Source organism: Mus pahari, chromosome 11 (genome assembly GCF_900095145.1).
Source record: "Mus pahari chromosome 11, PAHARI_EIJ_v1.1, whole genome shotgun sequence".
Lineage (NCBI taxonomy): Eukaryota > Metazoa > Chordata > Mammalia > Rodentia > Muridae > Mus > Mus pahari.
Genome location: NC_034600.1, coordinates 47,664,917 through 47,691,262, shown reverse-complemented (window position 1 = coordinate 47,691,262; position 26,346 = coordinate 47,664,917). Strand labels below are relative to the sequence as shown.

At 36.1% G+C, this 26,346-nt stretch overlaps 1 protein-coding gene and 1 pseudogene across 1 annotated transcript in view; one reads left to right on the top strand and one right to left on the bottom strand.

Moving 5' to 3' along the window:
- Positions 1–26,346, bottom strand: part of Hcn1 (hyperpolarization activated cyclic nucleotide gated potassium channel 1) — a 356,122-nt gene that overhangs the window by 294,859 nt on the left and 34,917 nt on the right. The window contains exon 2 of the mRNA XM_021208583.2: positions 11,214–11,637. Within this exon, the coding sequence (XP_021064242.1) occupies positions 11,214–11,637 (424 nt within the window). The remainder of the gene's footprint in view (positions 1–11,213; positions 11,638–26,346) is intronic.
- LOC110329230 lies at positions 1,284–2,751 on the top strand (annotated as a pseudogene).

Sequence of the window (26,346 nt, the reverse complement as noted above, 5' to 3'; positions counted from 1 at the left end):
CCAATGCAACAATGTATGTAGCACAGTAGCCAGAGGAAAACCAAAGAAATACAGTGTGTTAGCTTCTGTATATGATATCTGAACCAATGCAACAACGTTTTAAGGTAGATAGGTAGACTTAATAAAAACAAAGATGAACACTTAAATCCTGGAGTAAGTGTTGTGGTAAATAGACACAGCTACTATGGCAATTGTGAATATAAAAGGGAATCCTGAAAATTATTTAAGTTAAATTAAAAGCAAGTAAGAAGACAGAAAAATAAGAAGAGCATTAAAGTATGGCTCAATTACATGCTGTCTATAAGAAAGTTAATTTAAAGGAAAAGGCTGGAAGTCAAATATGTAAAAAGACAAACCAGATGATCATTAGTAAGCTATAATGGATGTCTTGTGATATTAATACTGGAGCCGCTTCTTTGAGGAAGTCATAGAAAGCCTACATGAAACTAACAGTACCAACACTAAGAAAAGTCTGTGAAAACCACATAGACCAAAAGGGAAACTGAGTAGCGCAATCTGTTTGAGTGTTATTTGGAACCGCCTCTCAAGAACTGCCAATGTAAAAAAATCATAAAAACCAGTAAGGTTGTAAAAAACTTTAACTACAGACATAACAACAACATTATTATGTGACATAGACACAATTGTCCACTGTAGAACATTCAAACCAATAATACCAGAAAGCATATTTTAACTGAGTACAGAATACTATAAAATAAGTTTATGTCTACTGGAGTAAGGCGTAACATTTAAGGATGATTAAAGATATGATGGTAGTACAAAATGATTATTAAAGAATAATAAGTCCTTGATTATAAGTACTTTCCAAGTGTAAATTGCTTGAAAAACTGAAGTTAAAATAAAAGTAATGCACTCGAAAGATAATGAAAATATTGTGATCCATGCTTAAGGTATGGTGATTTAAGTGTTCTCAAGATTTCAAGTGTAATAAGTGTCCTTTGTAAAAGCATTATTCTAATTATGTCATATATTCATAACATTGTTCTCCATTTGATTGGGCAGATATCTTAAAGCAGAATCTAGGAAATTAAATTATGCAACTGTTCATCCACAATTAATAAATTATTAAACGCCCATTAAATCTGGTGTTCTTAAGCTTGGAAAATAGCATTTCTGATAATTTTGTTATTTATAGTCCTACTAATATTAAGCTCACTTACAAAATTATAGTAGAGAAAGATTGGCTTATAATTCCTATATCCAGAAGGCAGTCCTAAGGGAGCCATAAAGTACATTGGACAGTTCCCATAATACCCACAGGAATGCCCATCAACTTGGAAAAAGAGATTACATCACAGACTACCATTGACACTCTTACCAGTCATCTTGTGTTTAAATTATGGCACATGCTACCTAATGGTGGCAGGTAATCTTACCTGCCTCTATCTCAAACTGCATGCATATTATTGAAACAGAGAAAGTGAGAATGTAACTACTCATTAAGACTTTGGGTCTTAATAATAATAATAATAATAATAATAATAATAATAATAATAATAATAATAAAGGAAAGGAAGAAAGAAAGAAAGAAAGAAAGAAAGAAAGAAAGAAAGAAAGAAAGAAAGAAAGAAAGAAAGAAAGGAAGGAANAAGAAAGAAAGAAAGAAAGAAAGAAAGAAAGAAAGAAAGAAAGAAAGAAAGAAAGAAAGAAAGAAAGGAAGGAAGGAAGGAAGGAAGGAAGGAGGGAAGAAAGGCAGGCAGACTTTGGGTTCCATGGAGAGAGCTCAATTACTAATGTGTTTCCTGTGTACACATAGGGATTTGATTTTAAAACCTAGCACTCACATAAAGACACTGGGTGTGATGGAACAGACTGGAAAGGAGGAAACTGGCAGATCCTGAAGGTTCACTTTCTAGCCATCTTTCATAATCAGCAATTCCCAAGTCCCAGTGAAAAACAGACTATATACTAATAAACAATCACATTTATGTTTAGTCATGCTGCATGCCGGTGTCTAAGATCTTCAATACTTTTCTATTATTTTCCATATAAAGTACTTAATTGAACTTTAAAAACCAGTTTATCTTCCCAGCCACATCTTTGCTTACCAAGACTACATGACCCTAAGTTTCTTGAAAACAATATTATATGCCATGTTCTTAAAAAATATATATATTCCTCTTTGCCCCATCTACTGCGAGGATCAAGACCATTCTCAGCAATCAGACTGTCGACATTCCCGAGAGAATGTCAAAATCACTCTGAAGGGACTCACAGTCATTGTGAAGGACCCCAGGGGGACTCTGCGGAGGGACTTCAATCACATCAACGTGGAGCTGAGTCTTCTTGGAAAGAAGAAAAGGCTCCAAGTGGTGGGGTAACAACAGAAAGGGGCAACAGGGGTAACTGGCCACCATCAGAACCATCTGCGGTCACGTTCAGAACATGATCAAGGGTGTTACACTGGGCTTCCGTTACAAGATGCGGTCTGTGTATGCTCACTTCCCCATCAACGTTGTTATCCAAGAAGAATGGGTCTTTGATTGAAATCCGAAATTTCTTGGGTGAAAAAAATCCATCCGCAGGGTTCGGATGAGGACAGGTGTTGCTTGTTCTGTCTCTCAAGCCCAGAAGGATGAATTAATCGTTGAAGGAAATGATACTGAACTTGTTTCAAATTCAGCCGCCCTGATTCAGCAGGCCACAACAGTTAAAAACAAGGAAATCAGGAAGATTTTGGAGGGCATCTATGTGTCTGAGAAGGGAACCGTGCAGCAGGCTGATGAGTGAGGAGGTCTTAGTTTCTTGCCAGAAACGAGATCCTGATCACAAGTACAATTTGGGCTCTTTGGGGAGAATAAAAGATTTATATATTGAGAAAAGAAATTCCCTTGTGACCAAGAACCTGAGACTAGATAGCCCAAAGACCTATGGTAAAACAAAATACTACTGCTATAAAAACAAACAAACAAAACCTGTAGCAATAAAATGACCCCCAAATGACATTCCGTTATACTCATAGATCAGTGCCATGCTCAGTCATGCTCAGAGAAGCTTCTAATATTGTATACAAGACTCTCTTCTCATTGTCTACATGATTGCCTTTCTAGTGTGGTAGAACTGGTGAAGTTCTCGTGAGGGTCTAGTATAACTCATTAAGCAAGATTTTGTGTATTCTTATTTCTGATGCTATTCCAGGACGCAAAGATGCAGGAGATCCATGGTTATACTTTACAGAATTATAATAGATAGCTGGAAAAATACATCTTAAAAGAAGTCAGAGGAGGGTGAGTATGATAAAGCAGAGTCGCAAGGAGTTGGTCAAACCCATCACAGATTCAAGCCAGCTTTGCTCGACATATTAGTTAATTCTACCTCAAAAATATTGATGTCAGACATTACATTGTGATAAATTAGGAGACTGTATTGTTAAGGTTTCACTGACAGAATTTCCCTGTCATATATAGAAGACACTGTCTCACAGTAAATGTTCAGAGTGTCTGGTTCTTGTAATTGTTTGATTCTGTCTTACTCAATGTTCACTGAGCACTGATTTAGAGATGTATCATTGTGGTTGGGAACTATTATGGTCAATTTTTCCTTACACTTTGGAAATGTATGCATTTCTGTGATGATCTCTGTCTGTTGTATGCCTTTGTGTGAAAATATTAATTTAAAAAGAAAAGGTCATAAATTTGAAAGGAAGTAGGTAGACAGGAGACAAATTGTAGGGTGAGAGGAAGGAATGAAATTATGTCAAAATGGTACTCAGGTGCAAAGTCTTCAAAAATTTGAAAATGATAGATTAGGTGAGGTTGCTGAAACAAAGTTCTAGAAGAAAAATGAATATTATTTACAAGGGGCTTAAAATATTTTTTTCTGACTACCTAAAGGAGTTCATCATGGTTGAGATTTAATATGCACAATAACCTAGGCTGAATTGAATTTGGCTAGAATTGGATTTCAAGTGGCCTTTAATGCTGCATTTTATCCCAAAGGTCATGAAAAGTTATAGAAATATTTCCAGTAGATCCATTATACAATATTTACTCTAAGAAGTAGTACTTTGGGATCAATTGAAGGACAATTAAGGATGAGCTGTATAATATGGTTATGAGTCTTTTCCAGAAATACAAATGAAAGCAAACTGAATTTGGCTTGTAATAGGATGGTGCTAAGATCAAGAAGTGAAAAACTTGAATTCATATCCAAGTAGGATATACAGAACTTGATTTTTGGCTTTAGAGCTGGAAAGAAGGGGAAAACAAGAATCTCTCTCAGACTTCTGATAATAACAAGAGGAAAAAGGGGTGAAGGGGCGGGCAGGAAGGAAAAATGACCACACTAGCTTGAGGGCATGAGATGTCTTTGTGGAGGTTACACTCAGACATGTGTCCATGGCACAGTTTTGAAACATTGAATATGAGATATATGATAATTTGCAATGTCTAAGCAGCACAGGAGTACAGAAAATGCAAAATAGCACTAACTGGCCTGAGTACATAATGTTCAGAAAGTTGGATATATTAATAATAAACTAAGAAGTCAGAAGACTTCAAAGTTGATCTTATAGTCTTAGATGCATTGGAGTTTTCTGAGGCTAGAGAGATGGCTCAGCAGGAAAAGCATTACCTTTTCTTCCACAGGATCTTAGTACAATTCCCAAGACCTATATGGTCACGCACAACTGTCTGTAACTCCGGTCCCTGGGATCCTAAATCCTGTTCTGGTCTCAGCTGTAACCACTTATATACATAGAGGCAAAACTCCCACATGAATAAAATAATATCTTTAAAGATTTTTTTTGGTGTGGAAAACAGTTGGATTATATAGATCTGTGGTCACTGACCAAAGGCCATTCAGAAAATGATGAAAATAATACATTTTTTTTGAGACAGTGTTTCCTGTTTAGCTCACACTGTCCTGGAATTCATTCTGTAGACCTGACTAACCTTGAACTCAGAAATCTGCCTGCCTCTGCCTCTGGAGTACTGGGATTAAAGGCATGTGTCACATCTGCTCAGAAAGGTATCCTAATTCAAACACCCATATATGAAAATCAACATGTCACTTGTTTACCTACTAATCATCTTGATCCAGTATATTTTCCAAAATAACACTCATAAAATCCTAATTTAGAATTTTCAGGATATTTATCAATATGTACAACCAAAATATATAGTTTGATACTGAAACCAGTTCTCGCAAAATACAAATAATCACATAAGGAAATAACATAATGTTCTTTGATTAACCTCACAAAAACAAGTGTTGCCTGAGTGAATACTTGAATATTCTTGTTTTCTAGAACTGTATCAGGCAATCAGTTCAGTGATTCCAATAGTGTAAATAAGTAATTTCACAAGAGAAAGTTTTATTATTTTAGAATCTAGAACCCCAAAATAACATAACAGTTAGGGGACACCTAGTGGTCTTTAGCAGAATAAATACTTGCTGCAGAAAATGGAGACTACTATGTAAGTGAAAAGGCCTGCATGAGAGGATACACTAGCCAGAAAATGATGTAACTATTAATCTTATACTTAGGAATATTGTAAACATAAATCAAACTTAAAATTGAAAACAATTCACGCCTCACATTATTTAACCCTAAATATGCTGTTTGTAGGCATAAGAAGTCACATATATGGCTTTCCCATAAATGGGAAAAGACATTTGGTATATACAATCAAATACACTAATTTGCAAGATCCTATAACTAACTCCTACAAACAGAAATTATAAACACAACTGGCATTTATTAAAACACTAAAAATGTATTTCTTAGACTTTTCATAAAGTATTCATAATTACACATATTTTAAAGATAGGAATATTTCGCTAATAGGTGTCCTTTAGCTATTCAAAAATGAATCCTGCACACACAGCACTGACTCTCTACTAAGCAGCCTCCAATCCCCTGAACTCTGTCAAATAATATGATGTTACATGTCCTGCATAAAATGTCTCAACAATACCTTACCTCGTTCAGTATTAACATGAATTCCAGTCTGTGCTTTCAAGCCTATTCTGGAGATAGACAGTTGCTCTCCTAGGCACCCTATGCATTGTTATGTTCAGTATGATGCTATACTCACGAGCCTCTAGGACAGTTTAATGTTCCAGACTCCAGTTTCATACACAGTTCACGCATCGTGCAAGCGTCTTCATGTACAATCGAAATTGTTCACCTCCTCATCCAGGTTGCTACTTAGCGTATCACCCATGATGATGTACCCACAGTCTCCTTTTCCTAAAAAAGCTACATCTGCTTTGTGGTTTTGTGCATTACCATTTATAAGTAAACACCACTGGAAAAAAATGCTTCAAAGTAGAAAGTGAATACTCTTCATATACTTAGTGGATTTAGCCCTTAGATTCCCATGTATGAAACAGCACACTCAGTGATAGACGGTGTTTAGAATCCTGTTTGAGTACACGAGGAGACTCAAGGGCAAAATGAACAGGGACTGTTACATTTACATGCCAATGTCGAGAAAAGACACAGACAGCACACATAACTAAATATCCTGAACTGAAATATTCAGAGCCAGTATATACTCCAGTACTGGCTGTTATAACTGAGCACATACAGGTAGAATACATTCTTTAAAAAACTTTGAATTGATTTTTAAAGGGCAGATGGAAAGTGATTTTTCAATCTGAAGTGTTCCACCTGAAAAATTATAGCAGTGGGAAAAACCATTACTTTCAAGTATGGTAAAACTAAAATTAAGCAAATGTTAGCAAATAATAGCGACAATAGTGACTTGAGTCAGTGTGCCGAAGAGACTTGAAGGCGCAAGAGTGAAAGCAGATTGGACGTGACAGGTAATAGCAAGTCTGAGGAAAATCTAGGCCAACATTTCATTTGCTTATGACAAGACTTGAAATTTTATGTGTTTTCTAAAAACAGAAGTGCTTAAAATATATTGAAATGTTTAATACGCAGATAATTTATAGTGAGAGTTAGGTTTTAATCTGTACCAAATAACATGCTAAAATTAAACAAAATTGAAATCAAATTTTGCCTTAGTTCCCTATAAGACTAAATTTCATTATCAATTCTGTGCTACTGTTCATAATTTGTAGATAAATCTATGTGATCAAACATCACAATCTAGTATTGATTTGTAGAAAAATATCATAACATGCCAACATTTATCCTTCTGCAACTGCTCTACCTAAGATGTTCATAGCAACAAGCCTTCCTTCCTGCCTCAGAGTGCATTTACTTCATTGTAATATTCCTAAAATTCACACTAGAGAAGCAGGGGAGATAGGAAATGAGGAATAAACAAAATGTGATGTATACCAGAGAGTCATGGTTACTGAATAATCATGCATTGACTACATCTTTTACATCACTCATGAAGAAATGCCCAGCTTAGTTGGGACACTGAAGCCTAACATTGAATAACACCCTACAAGAGAAAATATTTCTCATTAAATGTTATTTGTCATTCAGTTATTTCTATGTTGGGATTTTACTACACTCCTAAGGCTAGCCTGTGACTCATGGTTTCCTCCTGTCTTAAATATCCCAAGTAGCTCAGGGATTGCAGTAACACTACATAGTAACCATAATCAAGGTGATGTTTATACTTTCAATTAATATTGTATGACTGTAAAAAGGTCCAAGGGCCATCTCCCTTTGACAAAAAGACTGAGGTCAACAGACAGGTCACTTGAGGTTTTGAGAACCCTTTACTTTTATACAGTGAATAATCCCCAGTTTGCTAAGCTTTTAATCTGGTCTTTATCTCTTTAGAGGTTTGTGATCGTCACAAATTGTTAATAATGGTCCATTTAATTTTTCAAGGATTTCCTCACCATATGTGTCTTTTTGGAGGGTCATATAGAATTGTTCCCCCTCTATTAGATTATAAAACAGATTAGACCTGGAGGTCTGGCATACTTGAAATGAGAAAAGTGATGTCACTGAATTAAGAGAATGAGTTTTCAAAACAAAAGTAAAAAGAACCCATTTATGTTATGCTAATTAATTGAAACTTTATACCCAATGGAAAGATTATACTAAGGGGAAAATTTCTAAGCTAATTTACCTAAATTTCTTCAGATTTTCATATCACCAGACAACATATATAAAATTTTAACCTAGTTTCAATGAGCTTGGTGTTTACACCATAAATCATTGAACTTACAAATTGACTTAAGAGTGTAACTTCACCCTTTATACATTAATCCCAGGGCATTTCATAAATTGATCATCCCCATCAAATGTTTCCTTTTACACGTTTACCTGTAGCACTGATGGACCACAGGGAGTAAAATTTTAAACTTCCTGCATCTCATTCATAAGATTTCTCTAATTTATCTAGCTTCGGAACATCTTGTATTTTAGCTGAACTAATCCAGGCTGTGGGTGGAAAAACTGCATCTCTAAAGCTGAACACGGTTCCCTATAGCAGGCAGCTGCTTTCCTTGGGAATGATTCATTTAGAACAGTGGCAGCTTCCAGACTTCACACGCGACTTCCCCAAGTATGCTGAATTTAGCATGAGCCAGCCTGGTACTAAAACGCTCAGAGCTCAAAGACATGTGGGTGAACTCTTATCTTCCTCTGCAGTCTTAACCCAACAGCTCATACAGCTACTTCTGATGATTAACTTGTATTTCTACTTGTAAATGCATCCTGATGGCATTTATAAAAGTCAGGTGGAGATGTGCCAATTTGGGAGCCATTCAAGGGTTCTTTTGTTTGTCTTTTGGTTTTGGTGTGTGTGTGTGTGTGTGTGTGTGTGTATAAGAGAGAGAGAGAGAGAGAGAGAGACAGAGAGAGAGAGAGAGAGAGAGAGAGAGAGAGACAGAGAGAGAGAGAGAGAGAGAGAGAGACAGAGACAGAGAGAGAGACAGAGACAGAGACAGAGACAGACAGAGACGGGGAGACAGAGAGATAATATTTTAAAGTTGTAGGTGGAATAAATGAATTTATATTAAATTCTCTAGTGTGATTTCATTTCTTAGTCTCCAGTAAGAGTATTGCTATCAGTCATTAAACATTCATGATATATATTATTATATGGGTGTATCATATAACCAAGAAAACATTCTTCAGCTAAATGAGCTTCTGATTCATTTATTACCAAGGTCATTTATTTATAAGAAAAATCTTGCCAACTCACAATGCTGCCCTGAATGTGTGTGGTTAGCAAATCTCTCTAAGTGCATATTAAATTGCATTTCACAATAATGATGTCAGACAGCTGATGTTTCTGAATGATAACATGGGCACCTTTAAAAATCCTGTCATGCTGAACAGATCTAGGTGCTGGTGACCATGCCAGGAACAGAAAATATCGGTGTTAAAGAGTGTCCTCTCTGACCACATGCTCTGTCACTTTATCTGATTGGACGCCATCTGTTCATCCGGCTGCCATTCTCTGGGATAACTGGGTTAAAGCTGAAAGCCATTAAAAATAGTCACACTGTCTCTTGTATTTTTAATTGACCGGGCAGCTCTATCCGTGACTTTTCTCTCACCGACTGCTCGTCAAAATGGTATTGTGGCCTTGCTTTAAGAGTTACTGTTTGGTTCGAAGATGTCACGATGAGCACATGCTCAGGAAAGAAAATCACCACTTAGCTCCTTAGACAAGCTGTAAAATGGTGAGCTTAAGAAGCACACACCACAGTGAGAACTGCACAGTTTTACAGGTTAAGAACATGGCTCTGGAGTCAGATTGCCAAGACAGGAATACCNCCCCCCCCCCCAGCTCCACCCTTTGCCAGCCTCTTAACCCTGGCAAGGAACCATAACATTTTTCACCATTGACATCTGATAACAACAATAGAATCTATCTCATCAGCTTGTAGAGAAGATTCGGGGAGCTCATTTGCACAAAGGATCAAAAACGGCTCATCAAATTAAGTCAAGGCCCCCAATAAATATTAGGGGTATTATCAAAAAATCATCTTGGACTGGTATTTTGAGATTCATGAAAGGGCTTTGAGACATGAACATTAATTTTTTATTTCTGTGTGTGCACATGATACAGAAATGTTACAAGTGCGGCCAGTTTCTCTTGTAGACTTCATTTCATTTCATTTTTAATATATTCCAGTTTCGTATTTAAGAATGATCCATGTTATGGCTTTCATCAGTGTAGTGTGCAGGGTTTTATTGCTGTGTGTCATTTTCTAAAATCCTGTGAACCAAAATGTCATTGACAAGCCTCCACAAAAACATTGCTACAGCTGCCCAGAAAGCAAACAAAACTTCCATTTTATGGCTTCTTTAAAAATACCAACCAGCATTTCTGTAGGAGTAAACCAATAATCTAGAGTCAGTGGAGTGCTTTCATTAGTGCTCCATTGAGTACTCTGGAGGTCTTTTGACTTTTATTCTTATGCAGACAATCAAATCCAGTTTATAATTAATACAAAGGGCTGTGCTTATGAAGGGGAAAAAAGCCAAAAAGAAAAAAAAGAAAAAAGAAAAGAGAAAAGTTAATATACTAGCTGTGGAAAGAGGTACTCATTTGCTTGGTGGTAGTATATTTAACTCCGGCCTTTGGAAACTTGAGTTGGCAGGGCTGTGTCACCATTCCACCCACTGTCTAAGAACAGCAGATGCCCCTATTCAGCAGCAAAGAGTTCTGACTGGCTAGAATCACTGGAATGATTCCTTTGTGTTTTCTAGTTAGCTATTTCTTTCCTACATATTCTGTGTTTTCACTATTATGAAATGAACTAATTTGGGAGAAAATATAATAACTGTAGGGAGACAAAACAATGAACAAATTTAGTATGCTGAATTCAAACCTAAATTTATAGAATTTAGAGATAACCAAGAGGACAATATATTTTCCTCAAACGTAAAGTCACTGAAATTCCATGTTAGAAACATATTTTAGCATGTTATGCATGATGGTATAGTAGATTACCAAAAATACCCTATAGATATTTGTCAAAGATATATGTGACATATTTTTCTTAAATAGAATCTTCTCAGGCATAAGAAAAGTCACAGTGACTAGAATAACAATACGTCAGTTAAAGTGTATTTGCATAAAATATACTCAATAGTTAGAATGTTTGATAATTATTCTCAGTTGGTTCAAATGATTCAGAGATATAAAAAAATCACTTAAATATCAGAATGGAGAACTCTGCAAATTATTTGTTCTTAAATTTCATGCAGTTCACTAAACATAGCACATACACACTCAAATAGTGTATGAAAGATCCCATGATAGAGTGACGTCAAGATAGAAGAACATGCAGCTTACCTCTTCCCACTGGTGTATGTATCTGATTAACCTTGAAAGGCGTAATAACCGCAAGAGACTGAGAATTTTTGTAAATCTCACGATACGAAGTGCTCTGGCTGTCTTGTAAACTTCTGAGTCCATCCCTTTCTCTACAATGAGAAAGATATAATCCACTGGGATCGATGAGATGAAGTCCACCACAAACCAGCTTTTTAAATAATTCATCTTGATTACTTTAGGGTCCAGGATGATTTCCGAGCTGTCTTCATTGACAGTCCCAGTCCTAAAATTCATAATTAGGTCCAACAGGAAAACGGTATCGGATGCCACGTTGAAAATAATCCACGGTGTTGTGGTCTGCTCTGTGAAGAACGTGATTCCAACTGGTATGATGACCAAATTTCCAACCATCATTATAAGCATGATTAAATCCCAATAAAACCTACAAGAAATAAGAGCAAGTTGCAATTTAGGATGGAGAAAGTAATCGGCCATTTTACATTTAGAAAACAATTATTAAAGACATAAAGCAAAATGTAGAAGAAAACAAACAAATGTTGTTTTCAAACATTATTTTTTTTCAACAACTGAATATTTATTTGGCAGAAAAAATAGTATATTACTAAGGCAAGGCTTTATGATAAATGTTCTAAAATTAATTGGTACCATTCATTATGAAAGGAAAAATTTTTTAAAAATCTAATAGGGAGCTAAAAATAATTAGCCTATATGATTGATGTTAAATATAAGTAGAATTTTTTAAAAAATAAAAAAATAAATACAAGTATACAAGTTCTACCTTTAAACCTTGTTTTTGTTACAACTGTTAGGAGGCACTTTGAAACACTTTGTATGTCAGTTTAGTGGTCACAAAAAGGATTAAGGAATAACACAGAGAGTATTCTAAGAATTTCCTTGATAATAATCTCTAAGAGCACAAATTTAGTCAAGTATAGATTCTAAACTTTATTTTATAATCCAAATGTTATGTTTGCCTTTGATCCAAATAAAGACTAACTTGAGACTGAGGTTGAAAATAATCAATCTCTTCCCAGTCTGAAGTATGAACCAATTTTTTCATTAATTTATTGATTTGTTCACTTTACATCCTGATCACAGCCACCCCCACCTTCCTCTATTCCCAGTCCCACCTTAAAAGCCCCTCCCACAACATCTCCTCTTCTCAGAGAAGGGAAATTTCAACCTTATGCCATTTCATTGAACATCTTTGCAAAATGTATTGTACTGTCTTTCAAAATAAGTTTTGAGTTTCAGACCATTTTGAAAATGGATGTGATTACTACTGCTAGTTTGAAGATTTCTACCCCCAACCTGGAAGTTTACTCTCAGTGGGTAAATAGGGTTTAAGGTGTTAGAAAGACCATGAGAAATGACTGAGGGATTATATAGGTCATTTTAGACTCTACGCATGCTTTGAGGGATTATTTATAACAGGTTAATTGAGGTGGAAAAACACTCTCACTGTGACCATTCCCTGGACTAGATGCTGGGCCAAATGAAAAGGAGGAAGGAGACTAAGTGTTCCTTGTCCTGTGCATTCTGGGTGTAGACATAATGTAATCAACAGCCTCCAGGCCACCATGACTTTCACACCGTGATAGACAATGCTCTCAAACTGTGAACCAAAATAAAACCTTTCTCCTTACATTGTTCTTGTTATATTTTTATCTAGCAACAGGGAACATAAATAATATTCAACCTTAAAACTGGAATATAAATAGGAGCTTTATTGCAAGTGTACAAAGCTTATATTAATGAGAAATTAACAAAATGTTATTTCCATGAAGGTTCTCTTAATCCACTGGCACCACAATTAACTCATTAAATAATAGACTATTTATAGATGTCAAGCATATATGTTCTTAGTGAAGGAAAAATAACTAGTCAGCTAACACAACTATATAATCACAAAACAATCTCTACAAACAAGACACTGTTTTCTAGTGGTAGGCATTTTCTTATGGCAAGTTTACTGCATTAATAACATTAACTTTTACGGTTGGCAAAAGGTTCAGGTAACCAGGATAATTTGTTTTGCATTTGTGATGATTAGTTTTCTTGTCATCTGGGATGAGGGATCCTCAACTGAGAAAATGCCCTCATCACACTGGCCTGAAGGCAAGTATGTGGGGCACTTTCTTAATTAGTGATGGATAGAGGAGGGCAAAGCTGACTTTGGGTGCCGCAGTCCCTCCATAGCTCATCCTGGGTTTCATAAGAAACCAAGCTGAGCAACGCACAGGAAACAAGCCAGAAACCAGCTTTCCTCCACAGTTATACTTCACTTCCTGATATGAGTTCTGGTTCTGATAATCCTTCACGATGGACTGTAAGCTGCAAGATGAAATAAAAACCATTCCCTTCCACAAATTGTTTTGGTCAGTGTTTGATCACAGTGCTAGAAAGTCGAACAGAAATCGTTATCAGAGAATGGGCAAATTTTGTGACAGACAGAACCATGTGGTTTGGGGAGGACTGGAAGTGTTTAGGCTTGGAAACCATTGACTGCTTACAGTTTAATGTGCTGTTTGGCGGAAGCATAGAAGGTAGGTATACAGAGATAAAGGCCAAAAATTAAAGCCTGAACTGTGAAGGTTGGTAGGGAGGTCTGAGAATCCCTCAAAGACTATCGCGGCTACTCGTGGGATACTTTGAATTAAGACTTTGTCATTTCTGGTCAGCTTGGGCTGAAGAATTAGGTGTAATTAACAATAAAAAAAATACCTATTACTTGGATAGTAGATGCTGGTTGTCTGGGACTAAAAACTGTGCTGTGACTGACAAGAAACCAGCATCATCAAAGTGCAATCTTTCTGGGAGTGTTTCCTCAGTGAGCACAGAACAATGGCCCAGGGCAACCATGGCTGTACCTCAAGTTGGCAGGTGAATTCAGTAATATATATGAGTCTTCCAGGTGTTTGTAGGTTTGATACCATGAGTGCTGACGAATTGAAAGGACAATGGGGAGAAGCTAGGCTTCCCAGCATAGGACAAAGTTAGAGTCCCTGAAAAATGCCCAGGAGATGCTAGTGGGGAAGGTACAGCCTCAGTTGCAGTGCAGAGCCCAGGATGTTTAAGATTCCAGAACTGTTGAATGATCAGGGGTCATAGTGCCTGCTATGGAACAGAGTTGGTTTGAGTCTACAAGATAAGCTGTATATATTGTGGGTTTCAGAGCTGGAGTTCCCCAAGCCCTTTGTAACACAGATTGTGATTCCAACGTGCCACACACTGAAGTACAGGATTTTCTTTATACTACTGGATATTGGTTGTACTTCGATTTGATTGCGTGTCTGGATTCCTCCTTCTTAGAGTAAGGAAGTACTTAATATGGCTTTTAAAGCTACTTTTATTTTGTGATACTAGTAGGAGATCTTGGAGATAAACAAATAAAGGGAAAATTTATAGTTTAATAATGGTCTGTTTGTATGTCAAATTCACAAGGAGTCAATTATACAGAGTTGATGTTTTTATCAATGTGGCTAGTGTCATCTTAGAAGAGTATACATTGAGAAAATCCCTCCACTCAGTTGGATTGAGGCCATGTACGTGGAGCATTTTTTAAACTAGTTGTAGCTGTTGGAGGGCTCCTTTATATGGGCTTTGAGAGGCAGAAACCTTACAGCTACACTAGATAACCCTACTAGGTCATCAATGCCGTATCCAATACGGCACCAAGGCTAATTGATCCTCACATAAAAGTATCTTATTATACTTACAAATAGGTATTTTGATGTTTTAACAATTGAAATAATTATATGAAAATCAAAACCCTATTTCAATATTTATACATAATAAATAATTATTTCCTTTTGGAATTTAAAAATCTTGAAGGAACATGTTTTATTCATTAATTTCCTCTTACGATTAGCATTGCAGGTGTCTTTACTCAAAAATCCCTACCAACAACTTCGTTTGGTGATGGTAAGCTATATACATACTGTAACCCTCAATTTTCTTATCTAAAAAAATTGAGGTACTAAGTATATATGATTTAATGGACGCAAGAGACTAAATGAATTGCTTAGATATATGACAGGAGCAGAAAGTCAAGAAACTGGGGCCAGCATCACTGCTCCAATCACTATCTGGTTACTCTTCCTTACTTACAAAAGAAGTTCTGTTTTGGAAGGAGCAGTCTTGGATGCACTGTGAAATACAGGCATTATTTTACTTATGTCATTGAAATGGATTCTTCTTTTTAAAAAAAAACAAAAAAATGTCATTCCTTCTAGTCAATACAGATGAAAAGCGCTTCAGCCTTGCATTGTTAGTGATTATGTCGTCATCCCATAATCTTCTATCAAGCAACACTGAAGCCATCTTACATCTATCTCACTGTAAATATAAAGGGCCATTAACTCTTATAATTTCCCTTCACAGTATCCTTGACTCCATTTAATAGGTATAAAAACAATTTATAAAATCTGTATAATGTAACTCAATGTTTATTTAACTTATTTTTATTCTGATTGTTCTAGAAACCATAGTCACCCTTTTTTGCACTATAGTATAATATGCCATTTTCATCAACAATGCTCATGTTGTTCAAAACTGGCCTCTTGATAAACTTTTATCCATGGGCTTCTCTACTTAATTCTTTGCTCTCCACATTTCTATTGGGAACACAATGATTTCCTTCTTTTTTACTCTGAACTTGCTATCAGGTGCTTAGAATTGATCAATGAATTTTCTAGCTATTATAAATGTTTCTCTGGAGCCATGCTAAAACAATGTACTCAAACTCCCTGGATCAAACTCATCAATAACTCTCTCAAGTAACTCAAAACAGCTGACAGTGGCCAAGGCACTTGGGACCTCAGCCTCCACTTCTCCTATCTTCAATACCACCATTTTTCCTGCTATGTCACCATTATGCATATGCAAGAGATAAGACATCTTCCATCCTATTTGTTCCTCTAACTGGGAACCTTCTACCTTCATCCAAATCAAGTCAGACCATTAATTTTGGTTTTCCATGTGCATTTCTATTTCTGTTGTCATTTTTGCCACAATGAGTTTTCATTGCAACTTCCTGTTGACAACAAAACTGAGCAGAAGGTATAGGGATTTCTCATATACTCTGTGCCCTGCTCTATGAATAGAGAACTCATAATCAACATTACTCATCACAGAAACTTTGATAAATGATGAGAAATCAGAAATGATAATCCCACACTGGTGTGTCATAAACACCCAGAATCATGTCTTAAAATTGAAGGCTTCAGTTTGTGAGCTGCGTTTGTGGTTGGGGCAAACATGTGCACACACAAACAGATTCACTTCCTTGACCATATTCTACTCTCAACCTGCTCTTCCCTCCTTTCTCCAAAACTTGAGTTTTTAACACTTCCCAAAAAAATATATATCTTTCAATATGGTTCCTGTTTCAGTTTTGCTATCGGTACTATTTGCTTTTCTTTCCTTGGTCACTTCTGGATTGAAGTTCTTTGGAACTCAAACTTATGTCCTTTGCTGTATTAATTTTCTGTTGTCATGTAGACAATATCTAAGATAATTAGCAATAAAAAGACATTGGTATGGGATAGAAATATATACCAGACATTTAAGTAACTAAGAGAAGGCAGTGAGCTGATAGAAACAGAATAAGGAACTAACTGCAATAGAAAACAAAAAGACAAGGGATATTTTCTCAGATGGCTAACAACCAGAAGAGCTCCCTAGGTGATTTCTGATTTGGTATGTTATAAAAATCAATCTACTTTTATCCACGCTGCCACAGCTCTACTAGATGCATTATTTGGGGCAAGATCCTTAACTTCCATGGAGCCTAGTGTTCTTTAGTCCTCAAAGTTGTTCTGAACAAAGATTGCATGTAATGATATATGCCAAGTGTGGAGTCCAGAGCATGTTACATGGAAAAAAGAAGACTAAGACTCGAATAAAATGAAGATTTCTGGGTGTTCCATGTACCCTGTAATCTCTTTGTTAGCCTAAGTAAGGCTTCATTTTCCCACAGAACTCTCTATATAACTATGTGTCACTATTTTCTCAGTGCTTGTATTAAATCTTCAACAATTCAAGGAAAGGGATAAAGTGCTTCCCTGGACTATCTGTTAAGGAGGAACACCCAGTAGATAAACAATAATGCTAGCAGTCCAAGCAAAGAAATATTGTAGATAATGATTTTACCTAGTACTAGGAATCAAATAAGGCCAATAAAAATAAATATAATAGTTCTCAATGTAATGTGCTTTTATTTCAAGCGAATCATCACTAATAATGATAATGTTGGTAAACATTATTTTATAGACAATTTATTTCCTCATAGGGCTCATTTTCTCCCATAGTTAGTTAAAAGTAAGATATGATATTGTGAAGATAAATTCATAATATTTAGAAAGGTTCCAAACTCAACTATGTTCATTCTACCCACTTACCTCCCTTTAAGGACTATGGTAAATCAATAAAATTCAATTCCCCTTTCCTCTTTAACAATTGTTCCCTCTCCTTGAAGACCTTTGCTCCTGCACCTTATGACTTTCTCTCTCTTTGATAAACTAAAAACAGTCATCTCCTACCAAACTTTTAAATTGATTTTTTATTCCATAGTTGGTTATTAACAATACTTGCTTTTACAATGTTATTTCTAAATACTGAATGAATGGTTCTCTTCTCTGTTTTGTCTGGTGAAGTAAATATTTGTCACTAAGAAAAAGGGGGAAAAACTAGTTTAATTCCTGACAGTGGTATCTATTTTCTTTCTACATATTAGAAACTAAATAATGCAATAATTCTCTCCCATCAACTCCTGCTTAAGAATCACTCCTTAAAGAAGCAAATAAATGGAAGTCTCACACAATGAATTCTTTTGATGACTTATTGTGAATTAGGTACATCTTTTATACATTCATAACTACAGCATAATACTTCTGGGAACTGTCAGTGGTTTCACAAGTAATATTGCTTCGGGGATGAATTAACATCAGTAGATGCTATAAATGTTTAGAGCATTTTATCTAAAAAAATGAAATCTTGAAAATAACAAATTATGCTTGAGAGATCAGTCAGAACTTGTTCTTTCTTTTGCATCAAATCATGTTCATAAAAACACAAAGAGCAATTTATTAACTGAATTTCCTTTCATAACCACAGTCAATCATCACAATCATAGTTTAATTTTTATTTAAAACCTTTCAGTTTTCAAAAATCCCATTAATTGCCCTATGATGTGGTACATACTGTCTGAAAAAAATGTAGTGTCTTTTCTAAACTCTGGGTCCTCTTTTTAATATCCTCAGTGGAAATATGCTTAAGTCTCCCAAGACAACACCTGAATATTGATCTGATATGTCCTCAGGTTTCCCCATCATCAATGAAAATATTCAAACTGCTACTGAGAGAAAATAAATGCTTTATTAAGTTTCACAAAAGAGATACCTCGTTTGGGTCTGAATTTATTTCTGATGCTTTAATATTTCATAGGGAACAAATTTATTGTTCATGAACAGAAGAAGGAAAAAATATCAGCACAGGCTTATACAAGGAATGCAAATATAGTGATTGAAACAAGAGTATCTCTTTATGCCCACCTTTCTTCTTTCTTTGATTCCCTTTTCATGCTTTTGGATTTGTTTCTCTCACATTTTGTTTTGTTTTCTGTCTGTCTGTCTGTCTGTCTGTGGGTCTGTTTTAGAGACAAGGCCTTATAGAGACTATATTAGCTTAAAATTCATTGAGTATCAGGGGATGATTGAACTCTTCGCCCTCCTGCTTGCACTTCCTGATCTTAACTCATTAGCCTTAAATGCTGGGATCATGAGCATCCACTATCATTTTCAGTTTAACTCTCGTAAATAAAAAAGAAAAGTTACATGTCCAATACGGGGAAAACTTAGCTTGACTTTAAAATAAAAAAAATTTATGCAATATTTAAATGTATTTAATTCTTCCACTGAGAGCAAGATGAGCAGATGATTTAGGTGAAAGTATGTGTGATTTATTAAAACAAGCTTGTGAGACAGAGGTTCAAATCCTATCTCAGTATAAAGATCTGTACTAAAGTCGACTAAGAGAAACCCTTTACCTATAGCTACATTCTTACTCATACATGGTCCTGCTAACTGGAGGTGCCAATGGTTTGATATTGCTTCGTATACTCTTATGTGGGCGCTCTACTAGTTCAACTGTTTCTTCCTCTTCCTTAAAACACTCGTGACTTTGGTTTCAACATTATAATAGATTCTTCCCATTTTCCTGTATTAGCAGAAACATTTTGCTCAATCCTTAACAGACTCCGTTTCTCTTTCCATTTATGCTAGCATTAGACAAGATGCCTTCATCCCGACTAGGGATGTGTGCATTGACTTCTTTTGCTTCATCAGATTAAACAAATTTGTGAGTTTGTTCTACCCCAGTGGTAGAGAGAAAACCTGGGACCCTGCTGTGTAATCTAAGACTATGAGCTGTACATCCCCAACCCATTTCAAAATAATTGACCTGATTTTTAAATTTTTGCTTATTAAAGGATAGTGTTTTTGTATCCATTAGGTACAAATTTTAGGACTGTGCCCCCAATCCTCTTTGCAGAGCTTGATTTTTGATCATCTGCCCAGCTATGCTTTTACTTCCTAGTATAATCCTTTTCAAATTCAGCTTTCCGTCTGGTTCGGTTGCCATCATCCTTGATGAAGGTCTTGACTTATCAACATCTGCTGACTAAATTCTCTCCTTCCTACCTGTCTTTATACACAAGTCTTTCCTATAGCTTACAAATGAAATGCAGTTTCTAAGTATCCTCTGAATGATGTGCCAATATGACCTCTTCCAGCGTAAAGTACATTTCCTGTGTTCATGATTCTCAGGGGGATTTTAGCTGGCTTCTGTGTACTGGATTCTCAACTAGATATGTTATTTAAATGCCTTCCATTTGCCATTCCCCAATAAATATCACCTAAGGTGTTCTTCCCCTAAAATAAAATTGATTATATGAATGTGTCACTTAAACTGTCTATCTTCATTCAAACTCCTTCTAACTCCTTCTCACTCCATTTTCAGGCTAGTTGGTGTATACCTCCTACCGGTCTCAAACTCCATTCTTCCTTCCTCAATACAGTTTCTGGCTTTCAAGAAAAGTTTAAGGAATGGCACATATCTTACCATAAAATGATGTACATAATAATTGGCCACCAACCAAGGAGTATACATGGAGTGACCCATGGCTCCAGCTGCATGTGTAGCAGAGGATGGCCTTATCTGGCATCAATGGGAGGTAAAGCCCTTGGTGCAGTGGAGGCTCTATGCCTCAGCATTAGGGGAATGCTAGGGCTGTGAGGCATGAGGGGGTGGGTGGGTAGGGGAACACCCTCATAAAAGCAGGGGAAGGGAAAGGGGATAGGAGCTTTGCAAAGGGGAAACTGGGAAGGGGGATAAAATTTGAAATTAAATAAAATAAACAATAAAAATAATAATTGAATAAATAACAACAAAAGGTAACAAATAGTGTCTAAAAATACTTTTAGGCCAATTAAATTTCAATTTTCTCTTAAATTGTTTCGAAAATACTTCTGAGTTTCCAATGGTCAGATTGTAAATCAATCATATCTGAGATAAAGATAGTTTATTACATCCCAATAAGAGTTTGCTTAGTATTTATGATCATTTGCTTTCCTGGTTGTTTAGAAAATAGATAGACTTTTTAAATCAATCTTAGAAGAGTAGTCTTATGATACAAAGAGTTAAGCTTCTAATTCACTCTCTTTGGAAAAAAGAAAAAAAAAGAAAGGTATTACCAAATTCAATTCAAATGAAGACTAATGAACGTACAGTCAGTCTAATAAACGCAAATGTCTGTTTACCCTGTATGTGAGTCTCGTGTATTTATTTCTATGGTCTGCCATTTTAATCCAAAGATAGAGTAGAGCGACGTTCTCTGTCCGTTAAGTGTGTCTGTGCTTCAGTGCTCTTTCTTCATGATGACATGCAGATTTGTCAGAAAAAGAAAAAAAATCTTTAATTTATGAAGGTTGAGTGAGTAGAAATAGTTTATGAAATCACTCCTCACATTTAAATTTAGAACTCGTCAAAAAGCCCAATCTCAAAGTACTCCTTGGCTTTTAACTACTTTTTATTGAGCACAGGGTGTTTTTTAATTTTGTTTTTGACTTATGATTCTTATTAATTCTTTGAAATTTTCATATATTTTATCATATTCAACCATCCTCAAATTTCTTTCAAAAACACTCCCTTCTTTATTTATCTGATGCCATAATATTTATTATCATTATAATTATTATTTATTTGTACTATTATAATTAAAACTGTATTGTCCATATACTATTAGGTCTTATGTATGTGACTATCCCAGAAGAAAAAGATGATTATAACAAAACAGTACATTGCAGAGTCAACATGGCTGTTTCATACCTGAACTGACAGTGGTCGTGACATCCTGCACAAAACCTACTAAGGCTCAATCTAGATAAAATGACACCATGGGGTGGGTAGACACAAAGTCCCACTGCTAACTAAGGAGGAAATGTTAATTGATAGCTGTTAGGAGAAGGTCAATTTCTTTATTTATGTGGCTCCAGTAGATTCTCTACTTGTGAGTCTTATGACATCATTGTGTTAAAAAAGAGACTATGTTGTCACTGGTCATGACACCTCAAGAAAATCGTGTTCTTATACCATTCACTCTCCTATGAATTGCAGGAATTGGAAGACTTTTATAAGTTTCTGGGAATATACAACAGGCATTGTCTTGGTCAGGGTTTTTATTCCTGCACAAAACAACATGTCCAAGAAGAGAGTTGGGGAGGAAAGGGTTTATTCTGCTTACAATTCCACACTGCTGTTCATCACCAAAGGAAGTCAGGACTGGAAATCAAGCAGGTCTGGAAGCAGGAGCTGATGCAGAGGCCATGGAGGGATGTAGTTTACTGGCTTGCTTCCCCTGGTTTGCTCAGCTTGCTCTCTTATAGAACCTAAGACTGCCAGCCTAGGAATGCCACCACCCACAATGATCCTTCATACCCTTTATCACTAATTGAGAAAATGCCTTACAGCTGGATTTCATGGAGGCATTTCCTCAAGGGAGGTTCCTTCTCTGTGATAACTCCAGTTAAGTTGACACACAAAACCAGCCAATATGGATATGATGTCAGTTTGTCTTTCTGATGAGCCCTATGTTGCGGACAGTGGGGCCACTTTTATTTTGAAACTGCGAAACAATAAAATTAGCAATAAAGCTTCAATAATAAGCACTGGATGGATATGGTCTTGTGTGATATTTAAAACACTCAAAAAATAGGTACGGGAATTTAAGACTGCTAATATGGAAACCGATCATCCCAACAAGCGATATTCATTTGGAGCCCATCACTTACTTTTATGTTGTACTTGTTGTAGTATAGTTAGATCTTGATAAAGGTTTCAGAATTTTTAGAGGATGATAAAAACAAAACAATAAGCACAGACAAAAAAAACTCTTTACATTTTGTGAGGTAGTAATGGTCTTATTTTCACTTGTCTTTTTCAGTCACCCATAAAACATATTTTCCAAAATCATTTTCTTACGAGTAGGCCTAAATCCAGAAAATTAGTATATGAGGACATCCCAGCAAAACTGCAAGGCTGGCTTTTTTTTTTTTTTTTTTTTTTTTTTGATCTGTGTTTCTCAACATAGCAACTACTAAGTTTGTTAATATTCCCAAAGAATTGAGAAAATAATCTGTCTTTGTCCCAGGTAGTAGCTGTCTTTGTCCCAGGTAGTAGAATACAACTTCTAAAGAAAAGGCTATGTGTTAGTCTGTTTCTAAAGGAATGTCTGGATTATTTCTGCTTTTTTTTTATGAGAAGATAATCTTGCAAATGCATCGATCAAGATCTATTCAGATGTTCTAAAAGTGATTGATTGATAGATAGATAGATAGATAGATAGATAGATAGATAGATAGACAGACAGACAGACAGACAGACAGACAGACAGACAGACAGACAGATAGATAGATAGATAGATAGATAGATAGATAGATAGATAGATAGATAGATATCTGGAGAACTTAGCACCATAACATGTCTCCAAATAGAAACATTATGATAGCATTAATAAATGGTATGATCACTTTGTTCAACAAAGGAAATATTATTCTAAGCCTTGAAAGAAACATTTAAAATATTCATAAACCTTAATCTCAAGAACTAGCAAATTTAATATAAAAAATGAGTATTAGTACGTAGGAAAAAAAATCTAAGAACGAGTTTAAGACATGCTCATAAATAGACTACAATAGTTGCCCTGGGTTTCCAAAAACATAAAAGCAAATGTCTAAGGTAAGTACGAATATTACTTAGCTACAAAGACATTATATACTGAGTAGCTCCTGTGTTAACATAGCTATTTGTGGCGTAAATGCTAACTTGTCAAAATTTATGTGCTCTATACAAGATCTGGCACTACCACTTCCACGTGAAATAGACTCCAGCCAGTCCTCAAGAGATGTGATCTGTCAATTTATACTACTGAGAAAGAAAAGTCTGTTTTCTTACTCAGCTGTAAACTCTTTTAACAAAAATAGTGAATGGGTGGGGATCAGGCCATGGACCTGGCCCCTAAGAGGTAGAAAAGGCAATGACTGGAGTGTAAATAAATAAAATAATTTTAGAAAACTAGAAAAACCTACAATGATTTATATATATTTAAATTAATTAAAAATACTGGAAAATCATGAGCTTACATTTCTCTTCGATGTGTCATGTTAAAATAAAAGCTCAAATGGAACACATTTTTAAAAACGTAGTGAATGGCCTAGCAGGATATGGCCACTAGTGCAATGATGCCGAGAGTAATCAAATACTTTCTGATTAGATTTAAAACCTACTCAAAAGGCAGAGTTTACACGAAGTACTGGTAATTGGGTCAAAACATTATTACTGACTACTCCATAAGACTTGTAAAAGAGCACAATACTATTATTGCAAAATGCGAAGAGTATTAAACTGTTCCCCTAATTCTTCTAGCTAATCCATAGATTAGTTTATGTCTCAACCCTCATCATTAAAATGTCTTGTCCAATAGATTATGAATCAGACAGAGACCCAAAGCTGGTCAACATGCAGAGAATAAGTGAAGGTGAAGTTCTCACCTCTAAGTAGGACATCTGAAAGCCTCAAGGCCTGGGATCACCACAGAAGAGGGGACAGAAAGATTTTTAAGAGTTAGAGGTAGTAGATATGTGCAGTGAAACAATAGTTGTTGTATTTGGCAGAACATTTTGTACCTAAAATCACAGTATCTGGGACTGCATGATCAACACAAGATCAAGCCAACAGAAATTCCTGCATGGATAGGGAAGGGGGCCACAGATTCCAACATACAGCTGAGAAGCTATTGTCAATAAAGTCTTCTGAGAAAAAGAGAACAGGTTTTCATCAGAGATGATGCCCTGAGATGTTATCCATAACATAGTAGATGGTACTACATCTATTTACATACAGGCAGTACTAGAAGGACCCAGTAAGTTATTAAGAAAAGGAGGCTTCTGGACTTGTGAAGAAAATCTGGTAGAGATTATGGGAAACATTTAAATGGGTATATGGTGGTTTAAGTGAGACATCCCCTGTACTAGTAGACAATTGAATACTTTCTCCCTAGTTTGTGTAGCTGTTTGGTGAGGCTTAGGAGGTATGCCCTTGACAGAGGAAGCATGTCACTAGAGACAGGCTTTGAGAGTTTTAAATTTTATCGACATATTTCCAGTCCCCTCTTGCTGCTTTGCTCTTGTGGTTCAAGATATGGGATCTCAGCTATTCCTACCACCATGTCTTTACTCCACCCTTCACGGACCCTCTGAAACCACAAGCTGAAATAAATTCCTCTATATGTTGCCTTGGTCAAGTTGTTTTATCAGAACTGAAAAAAGTAACTGTTACAGAAAGGGAATTGGGAGTAGATTCAAGGAAAACATGCACATATTCAGAAAATTCTCAAACAATAAAATGTGTAATGGATGTGGAAAATGCATTTAAAACAGTAACTGAAAATAGTCCATACACATTAAGTTATCTAGAAAATTGTTGCAAATGAAGCTTCATGTTGATGATATAGCGTAAAAATTATGACGTGCTCTAGAAAAGAGAGGGAATTGACTAATCTTTCAAAACACAGTAAGTTCTATGAGTCTATGTGAAGGATTATGCTGTGGCACACAAAACAGGGTAGTCAAGTCTTTTTGTGGGGAATAGCAGAGGAATTGGGTTTGTGAAGAATAGCAGAGGAATTGGGTTGAGTATCACAGAAGGAAGGAATAGATGCAACGAGACATGAGGTAAGACTGCCTCATAGGCTCCTAGATCTCAATGCTTGATCACCAAAAAGTGTCATTATGTGGAGGTGTGGCCTTGTCGAAGTGGGTGTGACCTTGTAGGAGGAAGTGAGTCACTAAGGGTGGCATGAGCTTGGAGGTTTAAAAACCCCAAGCCAGGCTCAATGTAACTCTCTTGTCTAGGTCTCTTCTGAACCAAATATCTACCTGTACTCTGCCATGCTCCCCATCTCGAGGATTATGGATGAAACTCTGAAACTATAAGCCAACCCCAGTGGAGTGCTTTCCTCTGTACGAGTTTCTGTGGTCATGGTGTCTCTTTGAAGGAATAGAATACTGGCTAAGACCTTATCTACATATCTAATCAAAACTTTTTTTTGGACCAACAGCAATACAAACACCACAGGAGCACCAAACCTCCTAGAGCTGGCAGAATGAACTCTGGAAGAATGAGACACAAAAGGTGTTTCACCACAATCCTCTCCATCCTCTTACTGTTTCTTATCTCTACCTTCTTGGGAGATGTTCCCTAAGGCTTGCTACATAATTCTGCTAGCACTGAACACCTAAGAGCCAGTTACTCACATCACTCTGGCCAATGATAAATCTTCAAATTTAGTAATGCCTGATACAAAGAGAAGTTTCTCTGACCAAGAATGAGAGCAGCACTGATGTTTGGGTATAAACATAAGTGTTCAGAAAGACAATTTGACATGTCTTGACTTAGCAAAGCATGAGATGTCTGATAGGTGACTGAGAGAAGAAGAAGAAGAAGAAGAAGAAGAAGAAGAAGAAGAAGAAGAAGAAGAAGAAGAAGAAGAAGAAGAAGAAGAAGAAGAGGAGGA